The sequence below is a fragment of the Symphalangus syndactylus genome, chromosome 7, assembly GCF_028878055.3.
Source record: "Symphalangus syndactylus isolate Jambi chromosome 7, NHGRI_mSymSyn1-v2.1_pri, whole genome shotgun sequence".
Lineage (NCBI taxonomy): Eukaryota > Metazoa > Chordata > Mammalia > Primates > Hylobatidae > Symphalangus > Symphalangus syndactylus.
Genome location: NC_072429.2, coordinates 7,592,093 through 7,609,722, shown reverse-complemented (window position 1 = coordinate 7,609,722; position 17,630 = coordinate 7,592,093). Strand labels below are relative to the sequence as shown.

The following is a 17,630-nucleotide window of genomic DNA, read 5'->3' as shown; positions in this document are numbered from 1 at the left end:
TTAAGCTGTGTAAAGAAGTGAGTGGGCCGGGCACAGTGGCTCATGCCTGTAATCCCAGCATTTTGTGAGGTCAGGGTGGGAGGATCCCTTTAAGCCCAGGAGTTTGAGACCAGCTTGGGCAACACAGGGAGATGCCATCTCTGCAAAGAAAAAAATGAAAAAAAATATGAGTGAAAGTGCCTAATCAAGAAAGGATGAAGCAGATGTCAGCTGGCTCTGGAAGACAGGAAGAGCCACCACACTGCAATCCCAGCTCGGGATAGCATGAGGTGAGGCAGTACTCTCTTCCTCTCCTTGAGCTCTTTGACATCCCTATATACTTTCCTTAAGGTAGTTTCAGTATATCTCTCTTCTTCATTATTTATTTTATTTATTTTTGAGACGGAGTCTTGCTCTGTCGCCCAGGCTGGAGTGCAGTGGCGTGAACTCGGCTCACTGCAAGCTCTGCCTCCCAGGTTCACGCCATTCTCCTGCCTCAGCCTCCTGAGTAGCTGGGACTACAGGCACCTGCCACCATGCCCGGCTAATTTTTTTTGTATTTTTTAGTAGAGACGGATTTCACCACGTTAGCCAGGACAGTCTCGATCTCCTGACCTCATGATCTGCTCGCCTTGGCCTCCCAAAGTGCTGGGATTACAGGCGTGAGCCACCGTGCCCGGCCTATTTATTTTTTTGAGACAAAGTTTCGCTCTGTCGCCCAGGCGGGAGTGCAGTGGTGCGATGTCGGCTCACTGCAACCTCCGCCTCCTGGGTTCAAGTGATTCTCCTGCTTCAGCCTCCCAAGTAGCTGGGACTACAGGTACCCACCACCATGCCCGGCTAATTTTGTATTTTTAGTAGAGGCAGGGTTTCACCATGTTGGCCAGGCTGGTCTTGAACTCCAGATCTCAAATGATCTGCCCGTCTCAGTCTCCCAAAGTGCTGGGATTACAGGCATGAGCCACTATGCCTGGCCATCTCTGTTCCTTATAACCAAAAAGAGCCCCCGGTTTAAAAGCTCTTAAAGGTCTGGGAGCAGTGGTTCATATCTGTAATCCCAGCACTTTCAGAGGCCAATGTAGGAGGATCACTTGAAGCAGCCCCTGAGCAACAAAGAGCCCCTGTCTAATTATTTTATTTTTTAGTGACAAGGTCTTGCTCTGTTGCCCAGGCTAGTGGAGTGCAGTGGCATGATCATGGCTCACTGCAGCCTCAACCTCCTGGGCTGAATCTGTCCACCTACCTCAGCCTCCTGAGTAGCTGGCACTCAGGCACATGCCACTAATTTTTTATTTTCTGTACAGATAGGGTTTTGCCATGTTGCCCAGGCTGGTCTCAAACTCCTGGGCTCAAGTGATCTGCCTGCCTCGGCCTCCCAAATTGCTGTCATTACTGGCAAGAGCCACCGTACGAGCACATAGTACATAATGATTCCTTACAAACCAGTATGAAAAAGACAAACCCTAGGCTGGGCATGGTGGCTCATGCCTGTAATCCCAGCACTTTGGGAGGCTGAGGCGGGTGGATTACGAGGTCAGGAGTTCAAGACCAGCCTGGCCAAGAAGGTGAAACCCCATGTCTACTAAAAATACAAAAAATTAGCCAGGTGCGGTGGCAGGCGCCTGTAGTCCCTGCTACTCAGGAGGCTGAGGAAGGAGAATCATTTGAACCTGGAGGGTGGTGGTTGCAGTGAGCCGAGATCGTGCCACTGCACTCCAGCCTGGGCGACAGAGTGAAACTCCGTCTCAAAAAAAAAAAAAAAAAGACAAACCCTATAGTGGAAAAATGGACAAACGACATGAATAGAGAATTCACAAGGAAAAAAAAAATATATGGTTAATGAACATGAAAAATGTTGGCCAGGTGCTGTGGTTCACACCTGTAATATCAGCACGTTGGAAGACTGAGGCAGGGAGATCACTTGAGCCCAGGAGTTTGAGATCAGCCTGGGCAAGAAAGTGAGACTCGGCCAGGCGCAGTGGCTCAAGCCTGTAATCCCAGCACTTTGGGAGGCCGAGGCGGGCGGATCACGAGGTCAGGAGATCGAGACCATCCTGGCTAACACAGTGAAACCCCATCTCTACTAAAAATACAAAAAATTAGCAGGGCGTGGTGGCGAGCGCCTGTAGTCCCAGCTACTCGGGAGGCTGAGGCAGGAGAACGGCGTGAACCCGGGAGGCGGAGCTTGCAGTGAGCGGAGATCACGCCACTGCACTCCAGCCTGGGCGACAGAGCAAGACTCCGTCTCAAAAAAAAAAAAGAAAGTGAGACTCAAAAAATAAAAATTAGGCTGGGCACGGTGGCTCAGGCCTGTAATCCTGGCACTTTGGGAGGCCAAGGCAAGTGGGTCACCTGAGGTCAGAAGTTTGAGACCAGCCTGGCCAACATGGCGAAACCCTATCTGTACTAAAAATAGAGAAATTAGCCGGGTGAGGTGGCACATGCCTGTAGTCCCAGCTACTCTGGAGGCTAAGGCATGAGAATCGCTTAAACTGGGAGATAGAGGTTGCAGTGAGCTGAGATTGTGCACTGTACTCTAGCCTGGGCAACAGAGTGAGAATCTGTCTCAAAAAAATAAAATAAAAATAAAAATTAGCCACATGTGGTGGTGCATGCCTGTAGTCCTAGCCACTTGGGAGGCTGAGGCAAGAGGATCCCTTGAGCCCAGAAGTTTGAGGCTGCAGTGAGCCATGATTGTGCCACTGTACTCTAGCCTGACTAGTAACTTGTCTTAAAAAAAAAAAAAAAAGTTTAATTTTGCTGTAATAAAATAAACTTCAGTTAACATAGTTACACATCTTTTTCTTTGTCCATCATTTTGACAATGCCAGATTAGCATGAGTATAGAGAAACTATAGAGAAATGACCACTACCAGCCTAACTATTAAGAAAGTAATGGGCCGGGCGTGGTGACTCATGCCTGTAATCCCAGCTACTCAGGAGGCTGAGGCAGGAGAATCGCTTGAACCCGGGAGGCCGAGGTTGCTGTGAGCTGAGATTGCGCCATTGCACTCCAGCCTGGGCAACAAGAGAGAAACTCCGTCTCAAAAAAAAAGTAATGAGAGCGAACAATACAGTCAGGATGGCTAAAGGTGACCCCAAGAAACCAAAGGGCAAGATGTCTGCTTATGTCTTCTTTGTGCAGATGTGCAGAGAAGAATGTAAAAAGGAAAACCCTGTCAATTTTGCAGAATTTTCCAAGAAGTGCTCTGAAAGGTGGAAGACAACATCTGGGAAAGAGAAGTCTAAATTTGATGAAACGGCAAAGACGGATAAAGTGCACTGTGATCGAGAAATGAAGGGACCAGCTAAGGGAGGCAAGAAGAAGAAGGATCCTAGTGCCCCCAAAAGGCCACCATTTGGATTCTTCCTGTTCTCTTCGGAATTCTGACCCAAGATCAAATCCACAAACCCTGGCATCTCTATTGGAGATATGGCAAAAGAGCTGGGTGAGATGTGGAATAACTTAAATGACAGTGAAAAGCAGCCTTACATCACTAAGGCGGCAAAGCTGAAGAAGAAGTATGAGAAGGATGTTGCTGATTGTAAGTCGAAAGGAAAGTTTGATGGCGTAAAGCGTCTTGCTAAAGTTGCCTGGAAAAAGATGAAGAGGAAGATGAAGACAAGGAGGAGATGAGGAGGAGGATGAATAAACAAAGTGTTTATCTGTCAAAAAAAAGTAATGGATAAAAATGTGAGTGCTCCCTCTCTCTGTGTGCCTACTTTCTCCTTCAAGCAAAAGGTAGGCATGAGCAAGGATGAGGGTAGCTTTGAGGGAAGGATGAAGAGACAAGCTGTGAGAAGCTGGATAGCAAGGACAAATGGATCAACAATTTTGTTCACTGTTTTCAATATACTGCCTATTTTGAAAAAAGCACAAAAGCTAAAGCTAAAATTTATTCCTTTTCTTTTTTAAATTTTCATTTCATTTATTTATTTATTTATTTATGAGACGGACTCTTGCTCTGTCTCCCAGGCTGGAGTGCAGTGGCGCGATCTCAGCTAACTGCAAGCTCCGCCTCCTGGGTTCACACCATTCTCCTGCCCCAGCTTCCCCAGCAGCTGGGACTACAGGCACCCGCCCCACACCTGGCTAATTTTTTGTGTGTGTGTGTGTATTTCTTTTTAGTAGAGACGAGGTTTCACCGTGTTAGCCAGGATGGTCTCGATCTCTTGACCTCATGATCCACCCACCTCAGCCTCCCAAAGCGCTAGGATTACAGGCGTGAGTTTGAGATGGGGTTTCACTCTTATTGCCCAGGCTGGAGTGCAATGGCGCAATCTCAGCTCACTGCAACCTCTGCTTCCTGGGTTCAAGCGATTCTCCTGCCTCAGCCTCCTGAGTAGCTGGAATTACAGGCATGAAACACCATGCCCGGCTAATTTTGTATTTTTAGTAGAGACGGGGCTTCTCCATGTTGGTCAGGCTGGTCTCGAACTCCCGACCTCAGGTGATCCACCCGCCTTGGCCTCCCAAAGTGCCGGGATTACAGGCGTGAGCCACCGTGCCTGGCCTATTTTTATTTTTTTAGACAGGGTGTTACTCTGGTACAGTGGCCCAGTCTTGGCTCACTGCAGCCTTGACCTCTTGGCCTTAGACAATCCTGCCACCTTGGCCTCCTGAGTAGCTGGGACTACAGGCTCAAGCCACTATGCCCAGCTAATTTTTGTATATTTTGTAGAGATGGGGTCTCATCATGTTGCCCAGGCTGGTCTTGAATCCTGGGTTCAAGTGATCCACCCACCTTCGCCTCCCAAAGTGCTGGATTATAGGCATGAGCTACCTCACCCGGCCTGATTCTTTGTAGAAAAAATCATATGCACGTTTAAAGAAAGTGTCATTTCTTTATTTTTTTTTTTTTGAGACAGAGTCTGGCTCTGTCACCCAAGCTGGAGTGCAGTGGCACAATCTTGGCTCACTGCAACCTCCGCCTCCCGGGTTCAAGCGATTGTCCTGCCTCAGCCACCCGAGTATCTGGGACTATAGGCGTGCACCAGGCTAATTTTTGTATTTTTAGTAGAGATACGGTTTCACCATGTTGGCCATACTGGTCTTGAACTCCTGACCTCAGGTGATCCACCCCCCTCAGCCTCCCAAAGTGCTGGCGTTACAGGCATGAGCCACTGTGCCTGGCCAAGAAAGTATTTCTGCTTCTAGAGTTTCAGGTCCCCTCTCCAGCATTAACCTTTCCTAGCAGTTTCTTGTGTTTCTTTCTAGTAAGCTTGTTTGGCCAAGCTTACATGTATGAGAATACATCTCCCTTTTCAGTATGAAAGGAAACACACCTTTCTCTGTGCTTTTTGACATAACATTAAATCTTCACTGTTGCTCCATGTCAGAATGTAAACAGGCTGTAAACCTCTTGTTACTGCACTTCCCTTTATTGCTTTTCACAGATACTGTGTTTTTACAAATTGAATGTGGCAACCCTGCATCAAGCAAGTCTATAAGCACCATTTTTCCAACAGCACGTGCTCACTTCTGGTCTGTGTCACATTTTGGGAATTCGTATAATATGTTTTCATTATTATTATATCTGTCATGGTGATCCAGGTTGTTACTATTGTAATTGCTTTGGACTGCACAAACGGTGCCCATGTAAAACATCTATTTGTTTTTATTATTTATTTAGAGACGAGTTCTCACTCTGTTGCCCAGGCTGGATGAAATGCAGTGGCCCGATCTTGGCTCACTGCAGCCTCCTCAATCAAGAGTCAAGGATACTCCTGCCTCAGTCTTCCTAGTGTCTGGGTCTACAGGTGTGCACCACCATGCCAGGCTAATTTTTTTATTTTTATGTTTGTAGAGACAGGGGTCTCACTATGTTGCCCAGGCTAGTCTTGAGCTCCTGGGCTCAAATGATCCACCTGCATCAGCTTCCCAAAGCGCTCAGATCACAGGGAGAGCCACCTCGCCCAGCCAATTCTTTTTTTTTTTTTTTTTTTTTTTTTTTTTTTGAGACGGAGTCTCGCTCTGTCACCCAGGCTGGAGTGCAATGGCGCGATCTCGGCTCACTGCAAGCTCCGCCTCCCGGGTTCACGCCATTCTCCTGCCTCAGCCTCTCCGAGTAGCTGGGACTACAGGCGCCCGCCACCACGCCCGGCTAATTTTTTTTTTTGTATTTTTAGTAGAGACGGGGTTTCACCGTGGTCTCGATCTCCTGGCCTCGTGATCCGCCCGCCTCGGCCTCCCAAAGTGCTGGGATTACAAGCGTGAGCCACTGCGCCCGGCCCTCGCCCAGCCAATTCTAACCTCTTTGCCAGTCCATTCTGGATGGAAGCAGTCCCTCCGCCTCAGAGTCCCATTGAATTCTCCATAGTAACACAGTCTTTTGGCACTTACCTTTGCAGGAGTAGCTCTTTTGCTCACAAATGTGGTTCCTGTAATTACATTTTAAGCTCATTATTTGGATCATGTAGCATCCAGAATTTTATTCTGCTTTGAATAGCTGCTTCCCCAGGTAGACAGGAAACCAAAATTCTCCCACACAAATTTTGGGGCTGAGGGCGGGGCGCCGTGGCTCACGCCTGTAATCCCAGCACTGTGGGAGGCCGAGGCAGGTGGATCACCTGAAGTCAGCCTGGCCAACATGGTGAAACCTGTTTCTACTAAAATACAAAAATCAGCCGGGCGTGGTGGCGGGCGCCTGTAATCCCAGCTACTCGGGAGGCTGAGGGAGAATCGCTTGAACCCGGGAGGTGGAGGTTGTAGTGAGCTAAGATCGCACCACTGCACTCCAGCCTGAGCGACAGAGCAAGACTTCGTCTCAAAAAAATAAAAATAAAAAAATATAAAAAATTTGGGGGTTGAGGATTGGATGATACTAACTCATGCAAACACCAAACCCTGCCTTTCTTCCCCTTCCAGGTGGCAAGAGGGCTTTTCAGATCAGTGATACATCCGCTGATTCTAGTGTTTTCCACCCTAGTATTCAAGCCTTTGGGTGTCCAAACAAATAGAGAACAAGAGATCAGGATCTCTAAAGGTCTAGAAAAACCCTGGGCCACTTCCATTTTGTGAGGTTCTCAGCATACTGAAAACTGAAGATATGCTAAGAGTGGGTTACTAAAATGGTGGCGTATCTTAAATCTTTCCAAGGCACCATCCTTTCTCTCGTCCCGTCATCCCTGTATCTCTCTGCCCTGATACCTAATCTCACTTCAGGAAACATAAATTGAAAGTTCAGATAACCTCGGATTATATTATTCTGGACTGTGTGTTATGCTGGGCGACGAGGCTGCGCGGGCTCTTGGGCCGAGCCATGACTCTGCAGGAACTGCGGCGCCGGCTCACACAGCGCGGAGCAGTGCACGCCAGACCGGCCAGGAGCTCGCGCTGGGTTCTGCTCACGCCCGTAGGGGCCCGCGTTCGCTGCAACGGGCCCTCCTTGATGGCCGATCGTCGGACTCCTACCCCTTCTGCCGGCTGCCGTTTGCCCCGTTAGCGAAGGGCGCGCGATGCGTCCCAAGTCTCGGCTCCAGGAACCAGACGGGTGAGGGCTACTGGGGGTTGGGTTGGAACGCCCGGAAGGCACCGCAGCAACAGACGCGGGAACGCCTGTTAAGCCAGCCCCGCCCCGGGACGCGCGCGCCCGGCGGTCTCGATCCAGCGTGGCCCGCCCCTCACCTCCCGCCCAACCAACAGCCACTTCCTGCCTCACTCCCGGCCAATCTTCACACTCCACGAAGAATAGCCGTAGGGGGCGTATGGGACAGTGCGTAGAGCGATGCCCACGCCGGCCAACCGGATGTCGGGGCTTGCGCGGTGGGGCGGGACTTGGCGCCGGCTGTGGCTACTCAGGGGCCAGGGGCGGGCACAGGGCCGGGCTTCGTGCGGTGGGGCTCGCTCGCGCGGCAGCGGTGGCCGAGGCCTCTTGGTTCTGCGGCACGTGACGGTCGGGCCGCCTCCGCCTCTGTCTTTACTGCGGCGCGGGGCAAGGTGTGCGGGCGGGAAGGGGCACGGGCACCCCCGCGGTCCCCGGGAGGCTAGAGGTGAGAGGGGAGACCTGAGCGCGTCCTCGGGCCTGTGAGGACCCCGGGGGGCTGGGAGCGCCTCTGCGGCTGAGGGGTCGGGCGTGGCCGGCGACTGAGGGGTCGGGCTGGCTCTTGAGGGCCCCAGGCCCTGGCCGACGCGCCCGCTGTGAGCCAGGAGGCCGGAATGCGGGCCTCTTTGGTTGGGTTGCGGGCCCAGGCAGCGCCGCCGGGGTCGGGAGGCGTGGCAGGTGGCCCGACAGCCTTCTTTGACCTCTGGGAAAGCTGACTTATTCCTATGGCTTTGCTTCTAGGGCTTTCTTAGGCCTCTTTGCCGGCTGCTTGGGCAGCCGCGAGGTGGGCTGGAGTAACTGGGTAAAAGTATAGAGTGGAATCGGGCCTACTAGGCACCCCTAGTAGTAGGGAAGGGTGGTATTAGACCGAGAGGGAATGTTTAGGACTAGCGTTACAGTTTAATATTTGAAAATCCAAAGCGGAGACTGGACCCTGGCTCCCTGAAGAGAAAGGGGAATGTACCAGAAGGAGAACACGCAGTGGTTGAGAAACTTAGTTACAGCACCTATTCTGGAGTCGAGTAATCCAGTTGGAGAGGGACAGGGCGTTAAAAGCAGGAAAGCACCCGAAAGCTCATCTAGTGCATCTCTTTTTACAGTGGAGGCCTAGAGGTATGAAATGACTGGCCCAAGGTCATGCGATTAGTTACTGATGGTGCTGGGATTATAGTTCAGGGATAGGCCGTGCAGTGGTTAACGTTAAGGCCCTGACTCAAGTTTTTCGTTGGTCATTGGTTGCTCTGGGAACTTCGGCAGTTTTCTTACCCTTTGTGCCCCCGTTCTTGTCAAGTAATGGATATAATAATACCTGATGGATTTGTGAGGATTAAATTAAGATATGTATACAATAAGACAGGGAAGTCCGACATTTAGTAACTGCTCGATAATCATTGCAATACATTATTATAATCTGAATGCCTTTGGACCAATACATTGCCATTCTAGTGAACTGGTTCAGTCCTGTTTCGCAGGACCTGAAGTCACAGTTACGGTGATGGAAGAAACCGGGCATTGTGTATTAACTGCTGGGCATGACACAAGTGATTGCTGGTTGAGGGAAGTTAAACTGAGCTTAATATTAAAAGATTAACAGGACGAGGTGAACCATAGTTAAGTCTTTTTACCTCTGATTTAGGAAATGGAAGGTTTTGCTTAATTTTTTAATAAGTAAATCTTTTTAAGGGGGAAGAATTTTATTGATCTTTAAAATCATTCTGTATCTCAGTCTTTTCCCAACATTGTTTGAGGGTCATGAATAGAATCAACTGCCATATTGATCAACTGTTGTACATTTGGTATAATTATACTTAGAGCAGAGGTAAAGGACTATGTGGGAGTTCTCCTTTGCATCAACCAGGGTGCACAAACAAGCCAGGTAACTGGATCATGAGAATGCTCGAATGAACTGTGTGTGGGGGTCACTGTTGCACAACAGAAATTTTCTGACTTATCTGCAAATGAGTGTCAGCATTCCCCCACACCTTACTATCTTTACTCCCCAATTCATTTAGCACATTATCTTCTCAGGGCCACAAGGGATAAATGTTTTGACAGAAGTCGTTGCTGCCGTTTTGGCAATCACACTATTGCATGCTTTTAGTTAGAGTTCTCTTTGCCCTGGAAGACAGCTTAAGCGGATGAAATGGCAGTTGGTGAGCATGAATTGCAGGCTCATGAAACTTGAATCGTGGGCCCAGTGTGGTAGCTTTTTTTTTTTTTTAGACGGAGTCTCGCTGTGTCACTCAGGCTGGAGTGCAGTGACGCGATCTTGCTCACTGCAAGCTCCACCTCCTGGATTCACGCCATTCTCCTGCCTCAGCCTCCCGAGTAGCTGGGACTACAGGCGCCCGCCACCACGCCCGGCTAATTTTGTTTTTGTATTTTTAGTAGAGACGGGGTTTCACCGCGTTAGCCGGGATGGTCTCGATCTCCTGACCTCGTGATCCGCCCACCTCGGCCTCCCAAAGTGCTGGGATTACAGGCATGAGCCACCGTGCCCAGCTAAGTTTTGTATTTTTTGGTAGAGACAGGGTTTCACCATGTTGACCAGGATGGTCTTGATCTCCTGACCTCGTGATCCACCCGCCTCAGCCTCCCAAAGTGCTGGGATTACAGGCGTGAGCCACTGCGCCCGGCCCAGTGTGGTAGCTTTTGTACCACTTTGGTTTCCGTAACTTCAAAATAGGAATGAGAAGTCTCCTGGGTGCCTCACCTTTAGGGGGCAATTGGGAGGGGCAGATAACATGGTGAACATGAAACTACTTTAAAAAGTGTAATGAATTGGCTGGGCACAGTGGCTCTCACGCCTGTAGTTTGAGCACTTTGGGAGGCTGAGGTGGGCGGATTACTTGAGGCCGGGAGTTGGTAACCAGCCTCGCCAACATGGTGAAACCCTGTCTCTACTAAAAATACAGAAAATTAACCTCTAGTTATTCGGGAGGCTGAGGCAGGAGAATCACTGAACCTGGAAGGCGGAGGTTGCAGTGAGTGGAGATGGTGCCATTGCACTCCAGCCTGGGTGACAGAGTGAGACTCCATCTCAGAAAAAAAAAAGTATAAACTGTGCAAATAGAATATGCCGTTCATAGGCCGGGCGCGGTGGCTCACGCTTGTAATCTCAGCACTTTGGGAGGCCGAGGCGGCCGGATCACGAGGTCAGGAGATCGAGACCACGGTGAAACCCCGTCTCTACTAAAAATACAAAAAATTAGCCGGGCGTGGTGGCGGGCGCCTGTAGTCCCAGCTACTCAGAGAGGCTGAGGCAGGAGAATGGCGTGAACCCGGGAGGCAGAGCTAGCAGTGAGCCGAGATTGCGCCACTGCACTCCAGCCTGGGCGACAGAGCGAGACTCCGTCTCAAAAAAAGAAAAAAAAAAGAATGCCGTTCATAATTCCTAGGAAATAATAAAAGTACCTAAACAGTTAAAACCTATACAGCTTTTGGTAAAACTTGTCAGTAAAGTCCTGGTTGAATTATTTGTTGCTCCAACAGATGTACTTTTTTTTTTTTTTTTGAGATGGAGTCTCCCTCTCAGGCTGGAGTACAGTGGTGTGATCTTGGCTCACTGCAGCCTCCGCCTCCTGGGTTCAAGCAAGTCTCCTGCTCAGCCTCCCGAGTAGCTGGGACTACAGGTGCCCACCACCACGTCCGGCCCGGTTTTTTGTATTTTAGTAGAGACGGGGTTTCACCGGGTTGTCCAGGCTGGTTGCGAACTCCTGAGCTCAGGCACTCTGCCTGCCTCAGCCTCCCAAAGTGCTGGGATTACAGGTGTGAGCCACCGCGCTCAGACTTACTTATTTTTTTTTTTTTGGAGACGGAGTCTCGCTCTGTCGCCCAGGCTGGAGTGCAGTGGCGCAATCTCAGCTCACTGCAAGCTCCGCCTCCCAGGTTCACGCCATTCTCCTGCCTCAGCCTCTCCGAGTAGCTGGGACTACAGGCGCCCGCCACTACGCCCGGCTAATTTTTTGTATTTTTAGTAGGGGCGGGGTCTCACCATGGTCTCGATCTCCTGACCTCGTGATCCACCCGCCTCGGCCTCCCAAAGTGCTGGGATTACAAGCGTGAGCCACCGCGCCCGGCCCTACTTATGTTTTTAGAGACAGGGTCTTGCTCTGTCATCAGGCTGGAGTGCAGTGGTGTGGTTATTGCTCACTGCAGTCTCAAACTCCTGCGGTTATTGGTTCAAGTGATCTTCCTGCCTCAGTCTCCTGAGTAGCTGGATCTACAGGTGGATGACGCTACTCTCAGCTAATTTTTTTCTTTAATTTTTCATAGATACTTCGCTTTGTTGCCCAGGCTGGTCTCGAACTCCTGAGCTCAAGCGATCATCCTGCTTCCTCCGACTCCCAGAGTTCTGGGATTACACCCGCGAGCCACGATGCCAACCAGGAGACCAGAAATTAAGCTCAGCTTTCTTTCTCTCCCTTCTTCCCTCCCTCCTTTCCTTCCTTCCTTCTTTTTTAAAACTTTGTGGTATCTGTGAATTGCTTATTTTACTTAGCATATTGTCTTCAAGGTTCATCCATGTTATAGCCTGTGATGGGATTTCCTTCTTTTTTGAGGTTGAATAGTATTCCACTGTATGCCTATACCACATTTGGTTTAATCATTCATCCATTGATGGACATTTGGGTTGCTTCTGACTCTTGGCTGTTGTGAGTAGTACTGCTATGAACACGGGGCTGCAAATATCTCTGAAACTCTGCTTTCTTTTTCTGTTTGTTTGTTTGTTTGTTTGAGGCAGTCTTACTCTGTTGCCCAGGCTTGAATGCAGTGGTGCCATCACAGCTCACTTTAATTTTTTTGAGACAGTCTCACTCTGTCGGCAGGCTGCAGTGCAGTGGCATGGTTTCAGCTCACACTGCAAACTCCACTTCCTGCGTTCAAGCTGTTCTCCTGCCTCAGCCTCCCAAGTAACTGGGATTACAGGCATCTGCCACCACGCCTGGCTAATTTTGTGTTTTTTAGTAGAGACAGGATTTCTCCATGTTGGTCAGGCTGGTCTTGAACTCCCGACTTCAGGTGATCCACCTGCCTCAGCCTCCCAAAGTGCTGTAATTACAGGTGTGAGCCACCACGCCCAGCCTGCCCAGCTAATTTTTGTGTTTTTAGTAGAGACAGGGTTTTGCCATGTTAGCCAGGCTGGTCTCGAATTCCTGACCTCAGGTGATCTGCCTGCCTTGGACTCCCAAAGTGCTGGGATTATTGGCGTGAGCCACCGCGCCTGGCGTATTTTTTTTTTTTTTTTTTGAGATGGAGTCTCTGTGGCCCAGGCTGGAGTGCAGTGGCGCCATCTCGGGTCACTGCAACCTCCACCTCCCAGATTCAAGCGATTCTCCTCCCTCAGCCTCCCGAGTAGCCGCGGCTACAGATGTGCGCCACCATGCTAGGCTAATTTTTTGTATTTTAGTAGAAATGGAGTTTCATCATGTTTCCCTGGCTTATCTCGAACTCCTGAGCTCAGGCAGTCTACCAGCCTCCCAAAGTGCTAGGATTACAGGCGTGAGCCACCCCACCTGGCCCAACGGCTCACTTTAGCTTCAACTTGTCAGGCTCAAGCCTCTCCTACCTTAGCCTTCTGAGTAGCTGGGACAACAGGTGTGTGCTACCATACCTGGCTAAATTTTTCTTTTTTTGATTTTTTTGTAGAGACAGGATCATGTTTTTTTGTTTTTTGTTTTTTGTTTTTTTTTGTATAGACAGGGTCAGGCTATGTTTATGTTGGCCAGGCTGGGAAATAAGGTCTTAATAGAGGGAGTTGAAGATTCTTGGGGGAATAGCACATAGAGCAGCTGTAGAGGGAGAGGGTGCTGATTACTAGCTAAAAGACTTAGAAATTTTTGCAGACATGGACTCATGATAGTTTTTGGGTGATGAGTCTGTCTTGTAGGATAGCTTGAAAGAGGAGAAGGAAACTAGAGGCCCGGTAATAGAAGGTAACATTAAGTATCCTGATGTCAGTAATGGAGAAGAATGAAAGACTAGGATTGATTGGGTGACTGTGTGGGCAGAGGACGTGAGGAAAAAAGGACCTCTTGTGTGTGTGTGCACACACATTTCTAGTTGTGTGTCTTCTACTTGTTTTCTCCCCCACCTTTTAGCTGTACTTTCTCAGGCCCAAAAATGAAAATTTACCTGCTACCAACCACATCATCTTGTGCATCTTTGTAGCTCAGTTTTTATTTCTTTAGATCTGTGGTCCTCTGTGGAAAGAGAGCCCACTACCACCCAAGACATGTCTAATATAATACACAGGGCACTTACGTGGTTAGAAAATAAGAGATAAGCCGGGCGCGGTGGCTCACTCCTGTAATCCTAGCACTTTGGGAGGCTGAGGCGGGCAGATCACGAGGTCAAGAGATTGAGACCATCCTGGCCAACACGGTGAAACCCTGTCTCTATTAAAAATACAAAAATTAGCTGGATGTGGTGGTGCACACCTGTCATCCCACCTACTTGGGAGGCTGAGGTAGGAGAATCACTTGAACCCAGGAGGCAGAGGTTGCAGTAAGCCAGGATAGTGCCAATGCACTCCAGCCTGGCGATAGAGCAAGACTCCATCTCAGAAAAAAAAAAGGAGCTTGTTTTGGCCAGGTGCGGTGGCTCATGCCTGTAATCCTAGCACTTTGGGAGGCGGAGGCGGAGGCGGGTGGATCACCTGACCAGCCTGGCCAACATGGTGAAACCCTGTCTGTACTAAAAGTACAAAAATTAGCCAGGCATGGTGGCGGGTGCCTGTAATCCCAGGTACTGAAGAGGCTGAGGTGGGAGAATTACTTGAACCTGGGAGGCGGCGGGTGCAGTGAGCTGAGATGGTCCCACTGCACTCCAACCTGGGCGACAGAGGGAGAATCCATCACAAAATAAATAAATAAAATATATAACTTTTAAAAAGTAGCTTGTTCTTAGTTTAATATTCTTGTTGAGTTCTAAAATGCTAATTTGAAAACATGTCTATTGATGATATTTGAGAAACAGTATCCATATTAAGCCTTTAATGTGAGAGGAATTATCTTCTGTGTTAATTATTTTTTTTTGAGACGGACTCTTGCTCTGTCACGCAGGCTAGAGTGTAGTGGCATGCTCACTGCAACCTCCACCTCCTGGGTTCAAGCAATTCTCCTGACTCAGCCTCCCAAGTAGCTGGGACTACAGGTGCCCGCTATCACGCCCAGCTAATTTTTGTATTTTTAGTAGAGAAGAGTTTCGCCATGTTGGCCAGGCTGGTCGTGAACTCCTGACCTAGTGATCCACCTGCCTCGGCCTCCCAAAGTGCTGGGATTACAGGCGTGAGCCACAGCGCCTGGCCATCTCTGTTATTTCATTGTAATGTTTTAAGAGGTACCCCCTGTAAATTAGTGTATGAAAGGGCTTTTGTCTGTTGTAAAGCACTTTACAAATGCAAAAGTTTGTTGGAAATTGTATTTGAATGCCCCACATCTGTGTAACCAATTCTCTCTATATGAGAATGTTTGTGTATGTTTCAGTTTTATTTTGAAATTTTCTAGAAATGGAATCTTTTAACTGATTTTAGGGAAACCCTTTAATCTCTCTAGGCTGCCTTTCTTTATCTGTGAAATGAAATAAGTTATTTTTAGCTCTGCGATTTGAAAGCTTTAATTTTAAATGAGAGAGGTTAGTGGTCTTCATGAAGTTTGATAGGTGGCAGTACGTTTAACTGATTTTGCTCTTTATGTGTAGATCATGGAAGGGAAGTGGTTGCTGTGGATGTTACTGGTGCTTGGAACTGCTATTGTTGAGGCTCATGATGGACATGATGATGATGTGATTGATATTGAAGATGACCTTGACGATGTCATTGAAGAGGTAGAAGACTCAAAACCAGATACCACTGCTCCTCCTCCATCTCCCAAGGTTTGAAATGGTCTTTGAATCTATTCCTTTTACCTCTTGAGATGATAAAATTATGAAGATAGCCAGGTGCAGGGAAATGTAGTCTCAACTACTCAGGAGGCCTAGGACAGGAGTGAGTCCAGCCTTGGCAACACAGGGAGATATCATCTCTAACAAAATAGAAAAACATCGTGAAGATAAATTTGGAACGTTTTCAAAGGGAAAGCAAAATTCGCTAAAATACTTATTGATCTCTCTGGCAGCCTTTGTCTTGCTAGAGCCCAATTATATGGGTTGAATTCGAAGGCCAGCTATGAAATTTTTGTGACAGTTGAAAGCAAACCAGGAGAATAGATTCTAGGTAAAAAGGCATGTTGCTGAAAATTTAAATTTTTAATTCATTTATGTATTTAACACAGGTTACTTACAAAGCTCCAGTTCCAACAGGGGAAGTATATTTTGCTGATTCTTTTGACAGAGGAACTCTGTCAGGGTAAGTGTTTTCCAGAGAAATATATCTTAGAGGCAAATATTATGTAAATAAGATGGGATAGTAGATTCCTTTTTGGATAGCATCTTATATAGTGAAATGTCTTACTTTATTTTATTTTATTTATTTATTTTTTGAGACAGAATTTCACTCTTTTGCCTGGGCTGGAGTGCAATGGCGTGATACCGGCTCATTGCCACATCCATCTCCTGGGTTCAAGTGATTCTCCTGCCTCAGCCTCCCAAGTAGCTGGGATTGTAGGCATGCGCCACCATGCTAGCTAATTTGTGTGTGTGTGTGTGTGTGTGTGTGTGTGTGTGTGTGTGTGTGTTTTAGTAAAGATGGGGTTTTGACAAGTTGGCCAGGCTGGTCTTGAACTCCTGACCTCAGGTGATCCACCTGCCTCAGCCTCCCAAATTGTTGGCATTAGAGGTGTGAGCCACTGCACCTGGCCTGAAATTTCTAACTTTAATGTCTTCAGTGTTAACATCCATGTAGGAAAATAGTCTTTTGGAATTTGTGGCTTTTATTTCCACTCCTTTTCCTCCCCCACTTTACCCTATATTTTGTTCTTTGAGTGAGGAAAAAATTTTTCTCTTGATGTTAAAACATCAGTGGAATTATCTCATAGGTTTGGTACTTTTTCATATAGGTTTGTGAGTTGAAGATAATGTATTATCATTAGTTGTGTGACAGATTTAAAGGTTGGAAGTAGAGTGGTTAAATAGGCTAAGAGCAGAATAGGTCCTACTTTTATGAGTATTTACATAATTTTCCCTAGCAAGTCAACTGTCATTTTAAGACTGATCTTGGGATTTGTGTTACTTACAGGTGGATTTTATCCAAAGCCAAGAAAGATGATACTGATGATGAAATTGCCAAATATGATGGTGAGAATTCCATTTGGTTTAGATATAATAGCAGATAGAGGTTTGACATGTTGTCTCCATGGCATTTCCTAAGACTAGTTTAAAAGGAAATAGTAAGCTTTAAGATTTTTCCAGCTGGGCGCGGTGGCTCACGCCTGTAATCCCAGCACTTTGGGAAGCCAAGGCGGGCGGATCACGAGGTCAGGAGATCGAGACCATCCTGGCTAACACAGTGAAACCCCGTCTCTACTGAAAATACAAAAAATTAGCTGGGCGTGGCGGCGTGCATCTGTAGTCCCAGCTGCTGGGGAGGCTGAGGCAGGAGAATGGTGTGAACCCGGGAGGCGGAGCTTGCAGTGAGCCGAGAACGCACCACTGCGCTCCAGCCTGGGCGACAGAGCGAGACTCTGTCTCAAAAAAAAAAAAAAAGATTTTCCATGGAAGTTTTGCCACCTTTGTGTGTTGCCTAATTTTTTAAAAATTTTATTTAAGGTTCAGGGGTGCATGTGTGTGTAGCCTTATATTTAATAGGATTAGATCTGTTTAATCACCTGTGGTACTGAATGTTGGAAATAGGTCATTTCTAGACAGTGGTATAATACACTACAGTTTTAAAAAGCCATGTCCTAATATTTGCCAAATAAAGTGTGTTTATTTATTATTTATTTACTTTTTTGAGACAGAGTCTCACTCTTGCCACCCAGGCTTCTGGAATAGAGTGGCGTGATCTTGGCTCACCGCAACCTCTGTTTCTTGGGTTCAAGCGATTCTCCTGCCTCAGCCTACTGAGTAGCTGGGATTACAGGTACCCATCACCACGCCCAGCTAATTTTTGTGTTTTTATTAGAGATGGGGTTTCACCATGTTGGCCAGGCTGGTCTTGAACTCCTGACC

At 47.9% G+C, this 17,630-nt stretch overlaps 1 protein-coding gene and 1 pseudogene across 5 annotated transcripts in view; both read left to right on the top strand.

Annotated features, from left to right (window-relative positions):
* Window positions 1–3,060: 3,060 nt before the first annotated feature.
* Window positions 3,061–3,834, top strand: LOC129485916 (high mobility group protein B3-like; annotated as a pseudogene).
* Window positions 3,835–7,704: 3,870 nt separating this feature from the next.
* The window catches only part of CANX (calnexin), a 33,478-nt gene continuing 23,552 nt past the window's right edge, over window positions 7,705–17,630 (top strand). For 2 of the 5 annotated variants that reach the window (XM_063642438.1, XM_063642436.1), the window contains exons 1-4: window positions 7,794–7,918; window positions 15,225–15,398; window positions 15,797–15,870; window positions 16,699–16,757. In XM_063642438.1, the coding sequence (XP_063498508.1) occupies window positions 15,228–15,398; window positions 15,797–15,870; window positions 16,699–16,757 (304 nt within the window). In that variant the 5' untranslated portion in view covers window positions 7,794–7,918; window positions 15,225–15,227. Of the gene's footprint in view, window positions 7,972–15,224; window positions 15,399–15,796; window positions 15,871–16,698; window positions 16,758–17,630 lie in introns of all 5 variants that reach the window. The other 3 variants (XM_063642435.1, XM_063642437.1, XM_063642439.1) reach the window with 3 other exon arrangements.